Below are 21,438 nucleotides of genomic sequence, written 5' to 3'. Positions count from 1 at the left end.
TACAGCAATGAAATAATACAGATTTTTTTTTTGAAGGATTAACTATTTTATTATGTTACATCATTCTGGGTTTACTAGAATAGATTTTTCTTTCACCTCAACCACATACTGTATATCTACAGTAAGCTTATTTCATCAAAAGTCAATGGAACAATACATAATCCAGTGGTTTTCCCTTTATCTGGTGTATTTATACACGCTGCACATCTTGAAAATATATTTAAATCTCAAGATTTTTACTTTTATCCTTAATAATAATACAATTATTTTGACTCCAAGATCCCCAAAGAAAAAAGTACTAAATAAAAAATAAAGGGGGCTCATCTTTATGTAACTAATCCGGCTAAATCTCGAACGGGCACTCTTTATTATTAAGAATAATTAATTTGCATAGTTTAAAACCTATATGGCACTTGGAAAATAAATTGGTTAAAACAAATGCAAAACACACATTTAGAAAGAAACATGAAAAAAAATGTTTAGGAAAATATTTCATAATTGTTGGCTTGCCGTCTTCAATACTAAAGTGAAAAGTAAAACTGAAAAAGGACGTTCCACCAATTGTTTTCACAAAAGGATGACATCATATTAGTATTAGTGGCAATAGATGTGGCTTAGAAAGAACTACTTGTACTCTAGATTAAGAGTTATCTGGTAATTAAGTATTTTTTAATACTCTTTGGTCAAAGTAATGCATACTGTGCAAAAGAAAAACAGTGATTTGATGCCCAGAACGCAGGTAGATTCATACTCAATAGTATGAATTTTAAATGTAAATAGACCAAAACAGGGGAAGAATGTCTTGAAGTCATCCAACACTGCCTGATGCATTGCACAAAAAACAGCTTATATTTAACTTTATAGTTTATCATTGGTTGGTAAACACAACGGTCTCTCCAGAAGTGTTCTACATCTGTGGTTCTAGTAGTCCTAATAACTACTGATGCATTAAGAATCAAATACACCGCAAAATAAACAGATTCCACTGGAATGGAGACCTGGATCTTCTCTTACTTTAAATGGATAGTTCACCCAAAAATGAAAATTCTGTTATTATTTACCCACTCTCCCATTGTTCCAAACCTGTTTGACTTTCTGTTCTTCTGTGAAACACAAGACATTTTGAAAAATAATTCAACTGTTCATATAAATGGAAGTCAATCGGGTCTAAAACAACAAAACACTGAGAATTTTCTTCTTTTGTGTTCAACAGAAGAAAGCAAGTCAAATAGGTTTGGATAAACTATCTCTTTAATCACTGCTTTATTACTTATCACGAGAAGCTCAACCTCAGTCTCTCAGACCAAACTTCAAATACAGAACAGAAGATATGCATTCTTCCTTACTTTTTTGCATGAGCATGGCATATAAAAGAAAAACTGTGAAATTCATGCTCAAGAGTCACCTAAAGTGCAGTCCTTCTCTTTCATAACAAGCAGCAGACCAACTCACTACGGTGCAAGTAGAGGCTTTGTTCTGAGCAAGCTCTGCATGCTTGTATGAAGTATGCTGAGGCGGCAAGTGTTTAAGTGAAGAAAACTAGGTGCAGAAAGGCCTTTGGGTAATTTAATAAGTTCCTAAAGTGCAAAACTCAAGGCGTTCATCAAAGTTTCATTCTCAAATGCTTGGGTCTCCTGCCGCCCACTGGGTGAGCCTGTTTCACGACAGACCCTACATTGGATCCCAGTGGTTTTTTGATGGGAAGAGGAGCTGACACCTCCATGCTGCTGTTATTGTCCAGCTGCTCCACATTAGACACCTCCATGGGCGGATCAGAGCGCGGCAGGAGAGACGAGGTGTTTCTGCTCACTTCTGGGAAGGGTGGACCTCGAGACCAACGGTCTTCCCCGTCAACCTTCACAGGGCTGGAAAAATCGAGTATGGGATCACGGGTTACTGATCTCTATCCGTGCAAAGTTTCAAACACATAACCAGTACACACATGACCAGATAAGCATGTTCCGGCATGCACAACCTTAGATACACTTAAAACTTAGATTAATTAAATCAATGCCCTTTCCTAAAAGATCATGTGGCTGGGAATTAATACACGTTTTGTTTAGGTATATATTCTTCATTTTCTAAATATTATTCAACTTTTTTTTCCTTAAGTAGCCACTCTGACAGATTCAGTCAGTTAATTAAATAAAGGATTCGTCATATTGATTCAAATTGTCATTTAATCTGCACGTCTATTTTGAATGGTTCCTTTAAAATATGGATCGGACACACTGTAAGTTTTAGATGAACTAAAAAGAACATATTCAGAAGAGTAATTTTGTTTCACTAAAAGGACCAGGTCATAAGAGTCATCCGTTTTTGAATCAGACCACAACGGTCATGAGCTTTGTTTTTGATTCACTGAAAAAAATAAAGTGTTCATAAAAGTATTCATTTGTTGTCATTGTTTTGCAAAACATACAATTTTTATCTTTTCAAAATCATTTGAGACGCAAAATTGGTTCAAATATGATTTGGCAGAATGGGAAAAACTAGCATAGAGTGAAAGATAATTAAATAATCCATCAAATGAAGATTTTTCTTTTTTTTTTTTACACAGCCCTACAAGATCATGTTTTTCTCATTCCACTGAGGTTTGAACAATTACCTCACTGGTGTTCTTGGGCTTCCCAGAAGCTTGCGAGGCGAACGGGATTTTGGCTCAAAAGTGAACTTTTCCTTGATGTTTTCGAGCACAGATGGAGCTATGTACGTAAAGCCCTGAGGAGAGACAACATCCGAGAAAAGATTCAATAATAAGAAGAAAAAGAGTTTGGGTAGACAAAAAAATATAGATGAGTGTAGAGGATGTGCAATTATGATGAAGCAAAAACACTAACAGCTGGAAAAAACAGTTAAACAGTAATAATACAGACCAGATGAGAGACATTATTCCCTTCTCGTAAGCTTGTCTACAAAAATAACCAATTTACCACACACACTGCTGACACACACTCACAAATGTAGGTCGGGAGTCAGAAATTAATCTCATATGCATTCTTGAGTGCTCAACATAGCATGCTGATGATAATTAAATTCAAATGGCGTATAAACTAATTTTGAGGCTTTCGTTGGTCTCGTGTTATGTTTGGACTATTGTGTCACGTACAACAAGGACTTAGTGCAGACTAGTAATACTATTCTTTTTCTCTTATGAACATCTTTATGTTTATGCAAAAAAAAAAATCTGTTTGGTATTTTACTACCCATGTAGCTCATCTGGTAAATCATGGCGACAATCTGATGAATTAATCTTTTACAATGCATGTTTTTATACTTGTAGCATATAAAAATATTAGTGAATTTATCTTCACTACTGTTCAGCAAGGTTGTTTTTTTGCTTTTTTCCAGCAAGGGTGCATCAGTAACCAGTAATTTACTGTTTTCAACATTGATAGTAATAAGCAAATGTTTCTTCAACACCAAACTAGCATATTTGAATGATTCCTGAAGGATCATGTGACACTGAAGACTGGAGTAATGATGCTAAAAATTCATCTTTGCCATCAGAGGAATAAATAACATTTAAAATAAATTCAAATATAAAAGTCATTTTAAATTGTAATAATTCTTCACAATATTGCTGTTTGTACTGTTTTTGATCAAATAAATGCAGCCTCGATGAGTAGAAGAGACTTCTTTCAAAAACATTTTGAAAAATCTTACCGACCCAAACTCCTGAATTGTAGTGCATCCAAAACCGTAGCCCATAATATCAGATTATTTATTTGTTTTTGGCTGATAAACACAAAAATAAATATGTTCACTATTGGTGCACTTTGGAAAAGGCATCTGCTACATGCATGATTATAAATTTAACGTTGGAATCACCACAGAGGTATAGTGTTGCAGCAAAAAATATATATTTAAAAGAGTTTAGAAATAAATTTAGCCCAAAAAGAAAAACTGACCAGGAAGACTTGGTTGGCGCTTTCACTGAGCGTCGAGTCATCGGGACTGTCCACGGGAGGCTGACTAGTGAACTTTGAGTCAAACTGGCTGACATCGTCTGCTGATTGCTGCAGAAAGAGAGATCCGTGATGAGTTATTATTGGATACGTCATAATGAGATCTATAATAATGATAATAACAGCTCGAAATACACCACAATTTGATTGTACAGAGAGAGAAAACACTCATACCAAAAAAGGCTTGAAGGGAGGTTCAACTTTACAAGCCAGGAGATCATCCCAGTTTACGTGTCTGAAGAAGGAGTGGGTCTAAAAAATACAATCTCTTTTTATAATCTACAGAACTCTACTATATATGTATGTCATTTCCTGATTTTATGATAATGGGGTTCACCACGTCAGAAGGGCAGATACCTGGATGTCTACAGCATCTCGAGGACCAGCTCCTATCCTCACTGATGCGTTTCTCTTCAGCAGCTGGATGCGGAACAAACACACACAACCCCAGAAGTTGAGAAATAAGACCAAACTCCACACTGCTGTGAAACATGATTGACCTAAGACCTCTACCTTTTTCAGAAGGTCCCGTGCTTCCTGGGTGAGGTAAGGTGGAAGGTTCAGTTTGCACCTTAGGATTTTGTCAATGGTCTTTTTCCGATTCTCTGCGGTGAATGGCGGCTGGAGGTGAGAAGTTTAAGAGGTTAAAGAGGATACACTTATTCATGAGACATTTGATATCTTCACAATAATGATTTCTTTGTTTTGAAATTTGTCTGAATGGAAGTAAATTATGTTCAACATCTAGTAGAAAATATTCCCAGAAAAGTGGAGGAAGGAGGAGTAACTCCCTGTTAATGCAAAATATTTAGAATTTAATGTCAAACAAGCACATGCAAGTTTAGGTGTCCATATACTTTTGGCCATGTGGTGTAGGTTTCAGGTTTTATTTACATTAATTGTTTGTATAAGAATCCATTTATGTTGTCCTTATTTTGGGGGTTAAAGAGGCCATAAACTAGTTCAACAGAATTATTGGTAAAATGCTCTGTCAATAGAACACATCAACAGAGATTAGTTTTATCCGAGGTCTGGCAATAAGGTGTAAGGTCTGTCTTCAGTGGAATTAACTGAAAACTAGAGTTGATGAATGACAGGAGGTTTATGAGTTTAAAACCTCTGTCAAACAAAAGCCAAATCAAAGTCAAAACATTTTGTTGAGACATTTTAAAAAGCCTAACCATTTTAAAATGTTTACCTTAAAAAGGTAAACTTGAGCCTTTCTCAGTGTTGAATATAATATTTTAAACATACACAAGACACCTCAAAAAAAGTTTGTGTGAAAAAAAAATCATTTTGTATTATTAAATAAAAATGAAAATGTCCTTCTGTTAATGTCCACTGAAACTAGAGTGACGACAAGCTTGGTCACAAGGCCGGCCTCCATTGATTTTCTAGAACTGAGCAGAGTCCTGGTTGTTCAGAACTTCTTCCATTAAGGATTATGGAGGCTACATGCGTCTGTGATTTTTTTTTTAGTCTTTCTCTAGATCTGCGTCTCGACACAATCCTGTCTTTGAGCTATATAGGGAGTTCTCATGGCTTGGTTTTTGCACTGATATGCATTTTCAGCTGTTAGACTTTTTAGTGAGAGGTTTGTGCCTTTCCAAATCATCCTCCATTCAATTGAATTTGCCACTCAATTAACTCAATCTGAAGTGTAGTAATATCTACAAGCAAAATTGGAATGCTCCTACATTTCTAGTGTCACAGAAAAGGGAACGAATACTTATCCAATGTATTTATTTAAGTATTTGATTTTTAATACATTTGCAAGTTGTCAGAAATAAGTTTTTTGCTTTGTCATTATCGTGTATGGAGTGTAGATTGATGTGAAAAAAGTAATTTAAAGCAGTTTATCATAAAGCATCAACATGAAATGTGAAAAAATTAAGGGGGACGGATACTTTATAAAAATAACCAACTCATTTTTGAAATGAGCTCATTGACTCATTTTGTCAGCACGGGTCACATAATGCACATATTTAGCGAAATGCTCTCTCTAGAGTTAATTTCTCTAGCGAACTAGGTTGTGGAGACTGAATGACTTGCCTGAGGTAAATGTAATGACATTTTGCTGTTACAATTACAAGCTGTTTTATTGATTGGTATTCTTTCCATGGTTGAAACACTGATTGGGCAATTATACCACTTTTAAGTCTCAGTAAGTCAATAATATCTTTCAACATACCTTCAGATGTTGATTCATGTTTATTCAGTAACTAGTAGCTCCTATATACAGCGATCTGTCGCGCCTCATCAAAGAATGTCAAACGGCATGTATTGTGTGAATTTCATGGTAAAATGCTGTGTTTGTCATGTACACGTGTACCGAACTGAAAGGCACCTACCGAATATTCACCGGACAAACAAGGGGACTGTTATACCCATAATTTACATTTTTAAATAACAGAAACAGAATTTTAAATTGTATTCATATTTCAACTTTAATTCAATTTAACTTACAGTTTTTTAAATCAAATAAATGCAGCCTTGGTGAGCATAAGAGACTTTTTTTAGTTAATGAACTGTAAGAATGGGGCTTTATTAGTGCTGTTCATTGATTCGAGTAACTTTTTTGACATTTGGGTATAAAGTGTTTTAATTTTACAATATATCGTGTAAAAACGTCTGAGTGCTGCCCTCTTCAGGTTGAACGGTGGCTACTGCAGTTGATTTTCCTATTGGATGTTTGCGGTGGTACGTGACGTAGCAGTTGCAGGTGATGCAAGCAGGTTCCAGCTCACCACGCCCTTGGTACAAGCTACCAAGCCCTTGGCGGTATAAAAACCATCTTGTTTCGTCAAAATCACTGTAGCGAGCGAGCCAGGAATTGCAAATATTGAAAACAATCAGGATGAATTAATGAATTAACTGGACTTAACACTCTGGTCTTGTCATATTTCATAACTATACCTTGGGTATCTCCCTAAAACAACGTTTGTGTGCATCTTACGTCATCGCAAACGTGCACAGCGCATGACAGAAAACACTACGCGGGTCAATATATTGTGTTTTTTTATTAATTTGGTGCTATTATACACATAGCTGAGTAAACAACACAGGTTTACTGTGTGTGTGTGTTTGTCGCATATGCTGTCTTTCCGCTGCTTGCAAAAGGAGATAGTGGATTTCCATTACTTTGTTGCCCTGATTGCCGCACTACGCGCGAATACACTAAAGGGATCACTCTTGCTCGTATCCAAGGTAAATCATCAACACTATCATCCCTTACATGTGCTTTATTTAACTAAATACATCATAATCGGCTAAAACGCATGCGCAGGATACTTTTATTCCTGAACAAGTGGGCACCCACGTCCGTGTTGCTTTCACATACACGCGAACTGCAGCACGGTTCGGGAGCAACCGAACTCAGATCACCTCCTCCAGGTAGTCTCGAGTTCGGTACCCCAGTGCGCACCCGGGTCCACATGACAGCGTTCACATTAGCGATTTTTCATGCGAACCGTGCCCCGTTCCGAACTAAACTGCCAGTGTGAAAGCACCCTCAGAGTCTGACAGCAGCTGTCAATTAATCCCTCACTGGCGGTCTCAGGTGCACGTTCAAACATTGCTCAGAGTAGCATAAACCAGATAAGGGAAGATTACAAGAAAAAGGTTTTTTTTTTTTTAATTGTATGCGGTTCGTCCACTCTATCTCCGCTGGGCTCTGCCCACTTTTCCAGCATTTTACAAATATTGCCAGTGGGTGGAGTCAGGCTCTGACCAAGGGTTTAGTTACCCTAAATGATTCAATGACAATGTACATTGTCATTGAATCACAAAACACACACACACACACACACACACACACACACACACACACACACACACACACACACACACACACACACACACACACACACACACACACACACACACACACACACACACACACACACACACACACACACACACACACACTAAGAGTACATTCTAAGAGTACAGCATTTACTGAACAGCATAATCTATATTTATCAAATGATATAATCTACAGCTTATGGACCTATTTTGTTTCCACCTTCATGTGAAACTTTAATAAGAAGCAACATAGCAGAGAAGAGATGTGAGAAGGGGCACTCACAGCTCCTGTTAGCATGTCATACATCAGGGCTCCCAGACTCCACCAGTCCACAGCTCGGTTATGGCCACTTCTCATGAGAATTTCTGGTGCCCTGAAAGAGGGAGAGAACAAGAGAAACAAAGACAGACAGAATGAATGAATGAATGAATAAGTGAATAGACGAAAGCCCAACGCACCAACCATTTTTTGTGCTTATGTCATTTTTACTTTGACCTTAACTGACACCGGAGGCCACAAATAAGCCTTCAGTAGGCATGATTGATGGAGGCTCTGGCCTCTATGAACTGGACAGACTTTTAAAGAGGCCACATGATGGAAAACGTGACATTATTGGATTTCAAAGTTCAAGTTGTTCAACTTCCACAACCCAAAGCTTTCTAGCCTACACAGACCATTTTTGAAACTTAAAGGGTCATGAAACCCCCCTCTTTCTGCTCAAGTCTAGCTCACAATCTTTTTGAAAAATGCAACTTAAATGGGCGTGGATGGCTGTGAGAAGAAGGGAGGGAGTGGGTGTGGCACGGCAGGGGAGAGGGGGAACTGTCATCAGCCAGCAGTGTTGCCAGATGTACGATAATTATCGTATTTCAACAATAATTTTGACCTCTGTACAATGTACGATCAATAATGAACAATAATTTCAGTTTTCAGTCGTTCGTCCAAACACACATCCTACCGCTTCTCTCTCTGACCCCGAATCATTTCGCAGGCTCGCCTGCCTGCACACACACACACACACACACACACACACACACACACACACACACACACACACACACACACACACACACACACAGGCACCACACGGTGTCCCCCGGCCTCCTCGTCAACACTACACATTCACAAGTCTCCCGCATTAAGCATACAATTTATATATTATCGAAATATCTAAAATGTTCATAACGACCGCTTATTTAACAAAAGGCAAGTAAAATGACCAGGGTTACATTTTAGACACACACATAGCCTACCTCTGAAGGGATAGAAAAGTCCTCAGGACTTGGTACCGCATTACTCGCAAGACGTAACTTGCATTGGTCATCGACAAGGCCAAAGTCCACCATTCTCCAGTTCTCGAAGCTCCTTTGGGTAAAATGTTTGCGGCACACGTATTAGAAGTGTCCGTGGTTGATGGCCAACCAACCGCCCGGAGCCAGAGTCTAGCCCTGGCAGCATCGCGGGGAAATATATTCAACCCACTTTGACTTTTGCACCACGAAAATTTTGCGTCCCATGATTGTCTCTCCTTTACTACGCGATATCACATTTTGACATGTCTGTGGAAAGATCCACGTGGTGTCATGAATAATTAAGAGACAGTGTCTCATTAATAATTATGAGAGACCGATGAGTCATCAACGCACTACACTGTGCTCTGCCACGTCACAGCCTGCGATGAAGATTTTAAACCCGGAAGACGAAAATAGCGGGGAAAAACTAAAATTTAACCATTTTCACCCTACTATTAAAACTAACAGATGCTAACATTGTCTTCAATGGTGTTCAACACACATACCTCTGTTAAAATCTCAGAAAATTTGGTTTAGGGTTTCATGACCCTTTAAGGCTGGATTACTGTGGCGAGCAGGACGAGGCTGAGGGCCGTGGGAGGACGGCGAGAGGCCTGTGGCGTGATTACTGATGAGCAACACCTGCGCGACGCACCGGTCTCGTATCTCTCATGGAGGAGCGGAAGCATAAAAGAAAGAGTGACGACAGTGGAGATCGAGAGAGGCCAGGCCTAGATTTATGTTGTGTTTTGCTTGTTTTATTATATGTGACAGCAGTCATCCGCAAGGGGCTGTCTTTCACTTTCATTTTGTATTTGTTTATTTTAGAATTAAAGTTTGTTGAAAGTTCGCTGGTTCCCGCCTCCTTCTTCCTACATCATCTGGTCCAGTGTAACCTCATTACACTGGTGCCGAAACCCAGGAGGAAGTAGGAACACGCTGCCGGAGAGCTACGAGACCGGTGCGTCAAGCAGGTGTTGCTCATCAGCAATCACGCCACCGGCCTCACGCCATCCTCCCACGGCCCTCGGCCTCATCCTGCTAGCCACAAATACATTACACTACTTCTGAACAGATTTCAAAACACTAGGCATTATACACTTGCTGACTTTGTAAATGGCTTCATACAATAGCCGACTTTCAAAACATCCCGAACACAACAAACTCGCGCAGACAGGGGGGCGCTCCTTCAGTTTTTTTATGTTCACAGATGAGACAAATATTGAGGCTAATTTGTCATGCGTGTTATCATTTTTGTTTAAATTTAAGTTTAAATGCGTGTAAATTTACTTTTGTATTATTATTGTATTTGTATTGTATTTTATTGCAACACTGGTAGATAGAGGAAAGCTTCGGTTTCAGTACAACGCATCAAACAATACGATATGCATTCTAAAATTGGCTCAAAATATCAAACATGTTTTGATATCTTCTGACTGGATGGAAACATAGTCTGAGGCTAAAAAAAAAATCTGTCTGTGCCCATCATACACTACGCAACTTTCTGTGAAATCTGTTAACTCCAACTGCCCAAAAATCTACAAACTGGTACAAACTTTCAGCAACTATTGTCAACACATAAATCTGCAAATCAGGTCAACAATCTGAGCAAAAGTCATGTAGTGTATTCCAGTCTTAAGATGCAACAGCAGTTTGCTCAGAAACCTTCATTGTGGTGTTGACGTCACAACCATGAGTATATTAAAATAAAAAAATCAATATTCAGCAATGAGTTAACTCTGATGAGTGAACTACACTGGTCTTATGCATAAAAAATTATGTTTAAGTTGGTGAAAATGTGAGTTTGTACATACATGTACTCTATGGTTCCACAGAAGGTGTGTGTGACGGTACCATCGTGGATCGACTCCTTACACAGTCCGAAGTCCGTCAACTTCACATGACCTAAGACGAGAATGAAATGAGCAAATCCATAGGAGTACAGTCTTTATTGAACAGGATGTGGTGCAAGCCTGAGGACTGTCTGGGATAAAAAGGACAGGGGTGAGTGTGTTTTATTACCATTGTAATTGAGCATGATGTTCTCTGGCTTCAGGTCTCTGTAGATGATGCCTTTCTGATGAAGGTGACCCAAGGCCATGGAAATCTCTGCCAGATAAAAGCTAAAAGGAGTTTTTGTAAAAAAGATTAAAATTATAAATCAAATAAAAAGTTAAAATTAATTAATAAACTAAATTAAAAAAGTAAATGCTTTAAATTTTTTTTTACACAAATAGTTCAACCCAAAATGTATTAGTATTATTTTCTCACATTCAAGTGATTTTTAAACCTTTATATTGTTATTTTTATATTTAGGGTTTAATAAAAAATATATAAATCCTATATAATTGAGGGTTCAAAACATTTATAATATATAGTGCAAGTACAAGAGTCACAAAGACCACATTTAAGGTACTTTTACAGTGCTTTCCCCCCCCCTTTTTAGAACACTTGTTTTATTGAAAACACCAATGTAGACTCTTTTAGAATTATATATATATATATATATATATATATATAGGTCCTTCTCAAAAAATTAGCATATTGTGATAAAGTTCATTATTTTCCATAATGTAATGATAAAAATTAAACTTTCATATATTTTAGATTCATTGCACACCAACTGAAATATTTCAGGTATTTTATTGTTTTAATACTGATGATTTTGGCATACAGCTCATGAAAACCCAAAATTCCTGTCTCAAAAAATTAGCATATTTCATCCGACCAATAAAAGAAGTGTTTTTAATACAAAAAAAAAAAAGTCAACCTTCAAATAATTATGTTCAGTTATGCACTAAATAGTCAATACTTGGTCGGGAATCCTTTTGCAGAAATGACTGCTTCAATGCGGCGTGGCATGGAGGCAATCAGCCTGTGGCACTGCTGAGGTGTTATGGAGGCCCAGGATGCTTCGATAGCGGCCTTAAGCTCATCCAGAGTGTTGGGTCTTGCGTCTCTCAACTTTCTCTTCTCAATATCCCACAGATTCTCTATGGGGTTCAGGTCAGGAGAGTTGGCAGGCCAATTGAGCACAGTAATACCATGGTCAGTAAACCATTTACCAGTGGTTTTGGCACTGTGAGCAGGTGCCAGGTTGTGCTGAAAAATGAAATCTTCATCTCCATAAAGCTTTTCAGCAGATGGAAGCATGAAGTGCTCCAAAATCTCCTGATAGCTAGCTGCATTGACCCTGCCCTTGATAAAACACAGTGGACCAACACCAGCAGCTGACATGGCACCCCAGACCATCACTGACTGTGGGTACTTGACACTGGACTTCAGGCATTTTGGCATTTCCTTCTCCCCAGTCTTCCTCCAGACTCTGGCACCTTGATTTCCGAATGACATGCAAAACTGAGCAACAGTCCAGTGCTGCTTCTCTGTAGCCCAGGTCAGGCGCTTCTGCCGCTGTTTCTGGTTAAAAAGTGGCTTGACCTGGGGAATGCGGCACCTGTAGCCCATTTCCTGCACACGCCTGTGCACGGTGGCTCTGGATGTTTCTACTCCAGACTCAGTCCACTGCTTCCGCAGGTCCCCCAAGGTCTGGAATCGGTCCTTCTCCACAATCTTACTCAGGGTCCGGTCACCTCTTCTCGTTGTGCAGCGTTTTTTGCCACACTTTTTCCTTCCCACAGACTTCCCACTGAGGTGGCTTGATACAGCACTCTGGGAACAGCCTATTTGTTCAGAAATTTCTTTCTGTGTCTTACCCTCTTGCTTGAGTGTGTCAATGATGGCCTTCTGGACAGCAGTCAGGTCGGCAGTCTTACCCATGATTGCGGTTTTGAGTAATGAAACAGGCTGGGAGTTTTTAAAAGCCTCAGGAATATTTTGCAGGTGTTTAGAGTTAATTAGTTGAATCTAATGATTAGGTTAATAGCTCGTTTAGAGACCCTCTTCATGATATGCTAATTTTTTGAGACAGGAATTTTGGGTTTTCATGAGCTGTATGCCAAAATCATCAGTATTAAAACAATAAAAGACCTGAAATATTTCAGTTGGTGTGCAATGAATCTAAAATATATGAAAGTTTAATTTTTATCATTACATTATGGAAAATAATTAACTATCACAATATGCAAATTTTTTGAGAAGGACCTGTATATGTTTCAAGGTCACCGTTTCCAATAATTTGACAAGCAACTTTCTGTTAAGTCAAAGGTTAATGCTTAAGCCAATGAAACCTCCCGCAGGAGATCAATGTTTATACACAACAGAAGAGTAGCATCCAGATAGCAGACAGGTCATCTTGACCCATGAATGATCTACACTAGTAAATATTTGAGGTGGATCAAAAAAGTCAATCAAAGTTGTCCTAAGACAAGAACGGGTATTGTTCAAAATTCATGTATAACTTTGATGAAAGGTTTTGATCCACTTCAAATGTTGAGTACTGTATAACAAAGCCTCACTCACCAGGCTGTGTCCTCCAAGAAGATCCCCTCCCTCTCCAGCTGCATGAACAGCTCTCCACCTGTAAGAGAAAAATGACCTTGATTCAGATCAAACATGTTTTCTCTAAAAACATGCATGCTATATTGCTACCAAGACTAATTAAAAATTAAAGATTTTTTAAAGGATTTGTTGACTTTTGAGCCAAAAAAAAAAAGCACCAGTAGCTGTGCTTTACTCACCGCTAAGGTACTCCAGGATGAGGTAAAGTTTGCCCCCCGTCTGAAAGGCATATATGAGATCCACAATGAAGGGATGCTTAACTTCCTCTAGGATGCTCCTTTCTGCTTTAGTATGAGCAGTGTCCTTTGCATTGCGTGCAATCATGGCCTGTTAAACCAGACAAAAGCAACATAATCCATTAAGAAAAGCTGTGTTTTTAAGCAACTGTCAAAACTCGCAGCAGACATAAGCACTTGTGACTGTCATCAGGCCGGTGTCATTAATGCTTTTATTGCTGTTGCAATAAACAGATGTGTGCAAATCTAATTTGGGAATGGAATCCAAAGCATTTCAATAATGCAAACCACAGAGAACAATGCAGCATGAGTCTCAGAAAGATTAAACTGTGTCCATGGCCTTGGTACACAGACACTGTTTTCTCTCCTTCCATCCTAGAATGGTTTAAAGGAGTGTTTCTCAACCAGTAGGTCACGGGGTGTGTAATAAAAGAAACAACCACAGAAACCAAATGTAATTCTAAATGTTGTTCTGATGCAAGACTTATTTTAAAAGATGTGCATGAAAGCTCTTCTGTCAGACGCAGTTTAAGTAAAGAGTGCCTGAGAAAAACGCATTGTCCTGATTCAGTATTAGCTGTCAGATGAGATGTTGTCAGGCTGCATGCCATTATTCCAACCTTATAGAATAACAAACTTGATAGTCCTGTCAGATGTTATACTGTGCTCGCGGCACGCACTCTTCAATTGCTGATATTTAACAGCCTTACCTAATAATACAGTTTACTAATCACTGTTAATGATATTCGTAACATTTATTTGTGTTAAGTAAAGTGGGGCGGTCCCAAGGTTAAACCAATTGAGAACCACTAGCTTAAAGGATTTTTTTCAATCTAAAACTGCTTCAGTGTCCACTGTGTCAAAAGTGTCAAAGAAGAGTCCACAAGGTGTTGATAATAACAGATCCACATCCTGATGATGCATCTTATTGTGACCGCATAATATCTTTCGACCATGTTGATAAATGACCATGTCTGCCACTCATCTAGGGTGTTGAAAAATTAGACCCTGTAAAGCATTCGATTGTAAAGGCCCTGTGTTCTAAATATGTTAAACTTGGCATTTCGAGCAAAGCAATATTCCTTCGACTGAAACTGTTTCTGTGTAATTATCTACTTGTTTACAGTTACTAAGAGCCAGAAATGTGATTCTACTACTAAACTATCAGCTGTTGTGAAGAAGAAAAACACACTAAAACTACACAATCAAGCAATCATTACTGAAACTGTTCATAGGTAATGTTCCTTAGAAATTATTCATAGATGTGAAGCAAACTACATCAATACAACCTGTTAACCAGCAGGACGAGGCATTATGGAACACCAGTGTTGGGTGTAACTCATTACTATAATTGAATTAGTTTTTTCTTTGAAAGAGTAAAGTATGGGATTACTTTTAATTACTTCTGATGTATTTGCATTAAATACCGTATAGAACAATTATTCTATATAAAAAAAATAGGGGTAATGTAACATGTATGTAAAAATGTGTTTTTAATGTAACATCCATTTAAATACTTTGGTCAGTTAAAGAACAATTTATGCAATTTTATATTATTTAATTGAAAAGAGCAGTTTCATATTCTATATACATTTATGGTTGGGGTTGATATGGGATTTAGAAAGTAATTAATAATGCAATACTTTGATACTTTTTAGATAGAGTAATTAGAACAGTAATCGAATTACACTGTTGAAGATGTAATTAGTAGCTAGTAATGATTACTTTTGTAAGAGTAACTTACCCGAAACTGCGGAAAACCCTTGCTGGTTTCAGGGAAAGATTAATTAATGGGAATATTTGGGAAATATGCGAGGCCATACCTTTTTCAATACTTTCATGGCAAATATCTTCCCAGGAGTTGCCCCAGTTACCTTGCGAACTTGAAAAACCTGTTTTGAAACAAGAGGACTGTTAACATACAAAAGTTGAAAGTCTAATTAAAAATGGTTAGATCTGCAATCCAAATCTGCAAACAAAAACAGCATTAAAGACCTCAGTGCTTATGTAGACCATGTATTATGTAGACCGTCATTCAAAGTTTAGGGTCAGTATAATTTGTTTTTAAAGAAATTAAATCAATCAACTTTTATTTATATAGCACAAGAAAAGCAACAGTAGTTGGCCATTGTGCTGTACAACAGGATACATATCTAAAAAAAAACAAGACAGACTGCAAAACAAATGATAAAGAGAGTTTACATCAGAAACACCAATTCGAAAATTCAACATTAAAATCAAGGAGAGTTGTAAACCTGTGAAAGAGGTAGGGTTTTAACGTCTTAAGATCTTTTATCTTAGGGTTAGAGGAAGACTTTTCCACAATTTTGGACCAACAACAGAAAAAGCACGGTCACCTCTCGTCTTAAGTCTAGATCTCGGAACCATCAGCAGTCTTTGTTGATGACCTTAATGATCTAGCAGAGTTATTTAATTTCAAAAGATCAGAGAGATCGTTTGGAGCTAATCCGTTCATGGCTTTAAAAACAAAAAGCAGAATTTTAAAAAACTGGGAGACAGTGCAACGAACGCGGTATTGGGGAAATATGATCAAACTTCCTTGTGCCAGTCAAAAGTCTGTCTGTTGCATTCTGAACAATCTGAAGACGACTAACATTGGATTGACTCATTCCAATATAAAGAGAATTACAATAGTCAAGTCTATTGATACTGAAATTGATACTTTTATTCAGCAAAAGAGCGTTAAATTAATCAAAAGTGACAGTAAAGACAATTAATAACGTTACAAAAAATATTCCAAAGTAATGCTTTTTTTTTAACCTTTCTATTAAGTAAAAAAATTCTGAAAAAAGTATCATGGTTTCAACAAAAAAAATATTAAGCAGCAAAGATGTTTTCAACATTGATAACAACAAATACATTTTGAAGGGCCAACTCAACACTTCATCACAACTTCTCCGCTCAGCTAGGTTTGTCAGGACAGCCAGGAACCCCAGAGTTGTGATTGATGATCAGTCAAACTTCACAGACCACATTGCTAGAGCAGCCCGGTCCTTCAGATTTGCCGTAAAAAACATTAGGAAGATCAGGTCCTTCCTATCGGAGCATGCAACACAACTCCTTGTCCAAGCTCTTGTTCTATCCAGGCTGGACTATTGTAATGCTCTCTTGGCAGGCTTTCCAGCATATACTGTCAAACCTCTGCAACCGATCCAGAACGTAACAGCAAGAATGGTCTTCAGCAAGCCGAAGAGAGCGCATGTCACATTCATCAATCTGCACTGGTTGCCAATAGCCCCTCGCAAATTCAAGGCACTGATGTTTGCCTAAAGAACGACCACTGGCTCTGCACCCCAAAACCTAAACTCACTACTTCAGACCTATGTGCCCTCCAGAATCTTTCGTTCTGCAAGTGAACGGCACCTTGTGGTGGCATCCAAAGAGACACAAAATCACTTGAGATGTTGAGTAGCTGAGTCTTTAGCCACTTTCAAGAAACAGCAAACAGTGATGTTTGATTCTTGAACAAATCTTTCTTTTGAGCCGGTTCATAGGAAGTAACCGGTCGAGCTGGTTTACGAATCGAACTAAATCGAACTTTAGACGCATAGCCGAACGCATAGCCGAAGTAGCGTGTCCGACACAAAGAGAACCGATTCTGCTGGTTCAACCAACTGCCGAAGTTGGCCAAGGATTACCAAGGACTCAAAAAGAACCGAATGAGCCGGTAAAACCAGCTGTCAAAGTTTGCAGAGGATTCTTATGAGTAAGTTGACGTGAGTTATTATGGAAGCCTGAGGCACGTACTGGAAATATGCTTATTATGACTACTGTTATTAAATAACATTTTATTAAAACCAGCTAAAACCTTTCTGTTGAGAGATGTAAATACATTTTACTATAGTTTATTGTGCATGCAGATTATATTTTGAGTTGCTAAGAGAAAAACAAGGAGTTTATAAGACTGGTTTATTCTTTCTATATACTTTAGACAAGTAGAACATATCCACGTTTGTGCATCAATGTCTGTAATGTGTGCTGTAGGTGCAAAACTTTACGGAGTCTTATCTAAGATGTAGGCTACTCAATGGCTACGTTTACATGCACAACTTTTGTTTCAATCGGACTGAATTCATTCCGATTGATGAATCCGAACGTAGTGTTTACATGAACACTAAACATGTGATCGGGTTGATGTGCGCGTGTCACAAGCTTCAAATCGGAATCGATTTTTTGACATGCGCACACTGCACGAATATACAAAGTTTCCTGCTGTTTGTGCATAATAACCATTCTCCTAAATTGGTTCTTTATTTATTTTAAACAGCAGACTTAATATTGATCCATTTCTGGTCATAATTTGGAGAAAATTAGCATATGAACCATCGCGCCATGCTGCTTACATTTATAACGCTGTGAAAATGTCCCTCCCGTGCCAAAAACCAGTCGTCTATGGATGAGAATCCGAAACAAGGGCAGGTGGGATGTTGTCCCAGGAGAATTTTAGAATGACGGGACACTCATTTATATGACACTTTATTCAACAGGAAGAACAGCTTGTTCCACGGGTCATACGTCATTACGCCATTTCAACATCATTGCACATGCGCAGTCCTTTCAGTTTCGGTTTTCAATCCGATCAAGTGTTTACATGTTCTCTCGATCGGATTAGAAAAGGAATAAACCACCCCTCTCAATCCGAAATTTTATTCAAGATCGAGCTTAGTCGGATCGTTTAAGGTGTTTACATGAAGGTTTTTCAGTTACTGTTTAGTTACTTTTCAGCTGTTCAGTTACAGATTACTAATGGATTATTTGGTTGCAAGTAAACGTAGCCAATATTATTGGTCAGTCAAATCCGAAATGGATCCACGAATGAAACTGAACACAATTAACAAATGACTGAAAGGCAATAATCAGCAATATGCATACAATATGCACCCGTTAACACTTACAGTTCTATTCTATATATATAAACTTGCTATGTGTACTGTGCTTAGCTAGACTAACTGGGTCTTTTCACAGCACTTGCATATTGTTGTCCTATTGTTTTGACTGTTTCTATTGTTCTCCTCAGTTGTAAGTCGCTTTAGACATAAGCGTCTGCTAAATCAGAGGTCTTCAACCCTGCTTCACCTGCTTCAGTCTGTGATTTTCAAGCGATCCTGCAGAGCTTGACCAGCTGGTTCAGGTGTGTTTGATTAGGGTTGGAGTAGAACTCTGCAGGACAGTGGGCCTCCAAGAGCAGGGATGAAGACCAACGTGGTAAAAGATTAAATGTAAATTACATTTGAAATAATTTAAATTGTAGTAATATCTCCCAATATGTATGTATTTTTTACTTTACTTTGTTCAAACAACCGCAGCTTGGGTGAGAATAAGAGACTATTTTCAAAAAAATCATACTGACCCCAAACATTTAAGGGTGGAGTGCGTTATTAAGCAGCCCACAATATGTGTCCAAAACACGCCACATGCAGGGAGGAAACACGGAGTAGCACTGCTAGTCTTGCTTACCTTTCCATATCCTCCTTTACCCAAAACACGAAGCAACTCAAAACATTCCGGACGAATCTGCTCCGTGCCTTGATTCACACTATTTTCAGAGATCTCGAACTTCTCGCAGTCCTCCATACTAAAATGTAGAGTATAAGTACATTAAAATATAAATAAGGCAATTGCCTTAAGGAGAAGACAACTCACTTTTGAAGAAGGTAACTTCAAAATACACAAATATAAATTTGTGAGTCCAAAAGTGCACGATGACATACTCACAATTCAAAGCTGCTGCACTGATCCATGTATTCATTAATCTTGGCCTGTGGAATAAAAACAAACTTGTTGTGTTTCTGGTAGGTTTACAGGGAGTTTTAGGTGTGGACTGCAGTTTTTGTATCTCTGCAGCTATTTCACCAATTGCCAAGTGTGCAGATCTGACACGGCCATTAAAGTTCAATCTATACCAATGACTGATGCGCACTGGCTCTCCTCCATCAACCAGACTATCAAGGTCACTGATCGCTATTATCACATTACAGGACCCAGTCTAACAATAGAGAGAGTGTCAGCCCACTGTAAGCCAGACCTACACGTTTTTTTTTCTGGTTTCAGAGGCAATTCAGGAGAAAGGCCAGTTTAAAAATCTGACAAAGAACATGTCAAACTTTTGAACACTAAAACTCTATCTTGCTTTAGTTTCAGTGTTACATAAACTAACTGCATGTTAAGTTCTTTAAAAGTTAATATTTCTCATTAGTTTTGATTCCATTGTCTGCCTAGACATAAAAGTTAGTCATTGACAGCCCATTAACCAGTCAACATCATACACCTGAAGTGATGCTGCTGGGTATCCAACAATCCGGTTTAAGCAGGTAGCTGTGTTTCTAACTGGTCTGAGTCAGTCATTAACTGGTTGACCTTTCAAAAAAAAAAATCAACTGGAATATCTTCAGTTTAACCAACTGGTAGCTGGTTCGTTGCTGGTCCACCATCTTAATAACTTAAGGTTATAATAGCCTGAACCAACTAATGACCAGCTTAGACCAACTAGAAACCAGCTTAAACTAGACTACAAAATATATCTTATTAAAACAGACATGTCCACCTATAATAAAATACCATGGTTAATTACAATTACATATATGTTTACACACACACACACACACACACACACACAGACACGGAAAGCACCTTAAATTGGTCGTTTGTAAACAAATAAATAAATTAAAAACCCGCACATCACATAGATAATTCAGTAGTATTGTAAATCTAACAGTACCATTGTTGTCATCTAATAGTTTAACATAGTACGTTTATGCCGAGTTTTGAAACGCTTGTTTCGATTCTGTGGCCGGTCCAAGCGATGCGGAAAATCTGGACCGAGCTTGTTACCGGTTACATACCCCGTCAGGGAGCTCCTCATCTGACACGCTGTCCTCCACCGGGTCCAGGTCGATATCAAACACACCAGCCATGGTAACAGTTTCTTTACACGCACCAATACCGGAATAATGTTGTATTCCGACGCCTCATGTTCCCACACGACTCACAGACGCCATAACCGTGTCCAGTACGCATTACGCAACATAACAGAGATTAACTAATACCGGCAATTAAACGATCACGGCTAACAGCGAATTTCACTGAGCGTCTGTGCGCATGTCCCTGAATGTGTAAAACAAATGCCAATAAATTAATTAGCGTTTGTATTCATTTAAACACGCGAATATCTTTTATTTTACTCACGTCGTTTTGTATCTGAGGTAAGTGGGTGTATAGATAGAAATACACGTCACTCCCAGTGTATAGGAAGCAGTTTTACTTTTAGTACCGCTTCACTGCCAGTAGGTGTCGACAAAAGACTGACAATGTTTTGCTTTTGTCCAGCTTCAACATTCGTGCTGTTACAGCTCAAACACACACCGCTACTGCATTTTCAGTGATTTGCCCATGTGTTTCACGTTTAATTGATTTAATAATAAAATAACTGCACTTTTATTATCTGATTTTAAATATATAAGTATAGTAGGCTACTGTAGATTAGACTTGCATATAATACATGCATTCAAGGTATTTTGTATAGTAGGCCTAGCCTATTCAACAGGGCAGTAACATAGAATGTGTGATCATCTTCAGATTGTAATATTATGAATATAATCTGTGTTAAGAGACACATGTATTTTGTTTTGCTTGATCAGATATGTTTTTCAGAAAAAAAG

General features: G+C 38.2%; 1 protein-coding gene across 1 annotated transcript; it reads right to left on the bottom strand.

Moving 5' to 3' along the window:
* Nucleotides 1-22: 22 nt before the first annotated feature.
* Nucleotides 23-21,024, bottom strand: rps6kb1a (ribosomal protein S6 kinase b, polypeptide 1a). Its single transcript, XM_077242561.1, has 15 exons — nucleotides 20,623-21,024; nucleotides 19,496-19,539; nucleotides 19,238-19,355; nucleotides 15,583-15,651; nucleotides 13,703-13,850; nucleotides 13,485-13,542; nucleotides 11,088-11,188; nucleotides 10,880-10,970; nucleotides 8,056-8,146; nucleotides 4,482-4,589; nucleotides 4,326-4,388; nucleotides 4,143-4,220; nucleotides 3,912-4,019; nucleotides 2,609-2,721; nucleotides 23-1,865 (listed from the first exon to the last, which is right to left on the bottom strand). The coding sequence occupies exons 1-15, from the start codon at nucleotides 20,692-20,694 to the stop codon at nucleotides 1,604-1,606; spliced, it is 1,524 nt and encodes a 507-aa protein (XP_077098676.1). The 5' UTR covers nucleotides 20,695-21,024; the 3' UTR covers nucleotides 23-1,603.
* Between the last annotated feature and the right edge of the window lie 414 nt (nucleotides 21,025-21,438).

This window comes from Siphateles boraxobius, unplaced genomic scaffold (genome assembly GCF_051911475.1).
Source record: "Siphateles boraxobius isolate OS27281-9 unplaced genomic scaffold, OSU_SipBor_1 25, whole genome shotgun sequence".
In the NCBI taxonomy this organism is placed as follows: Eukaryota; Metazoa; Chordata; class Actinopteri; order Cypriniformes; family Leuciscidae; genus Siphateles; species Siphateles boraxobius.
Note: the sequence above shows the minus strand (reverse complement) of the source record. Positions and strands in the feature narration are given on the sequence as shown.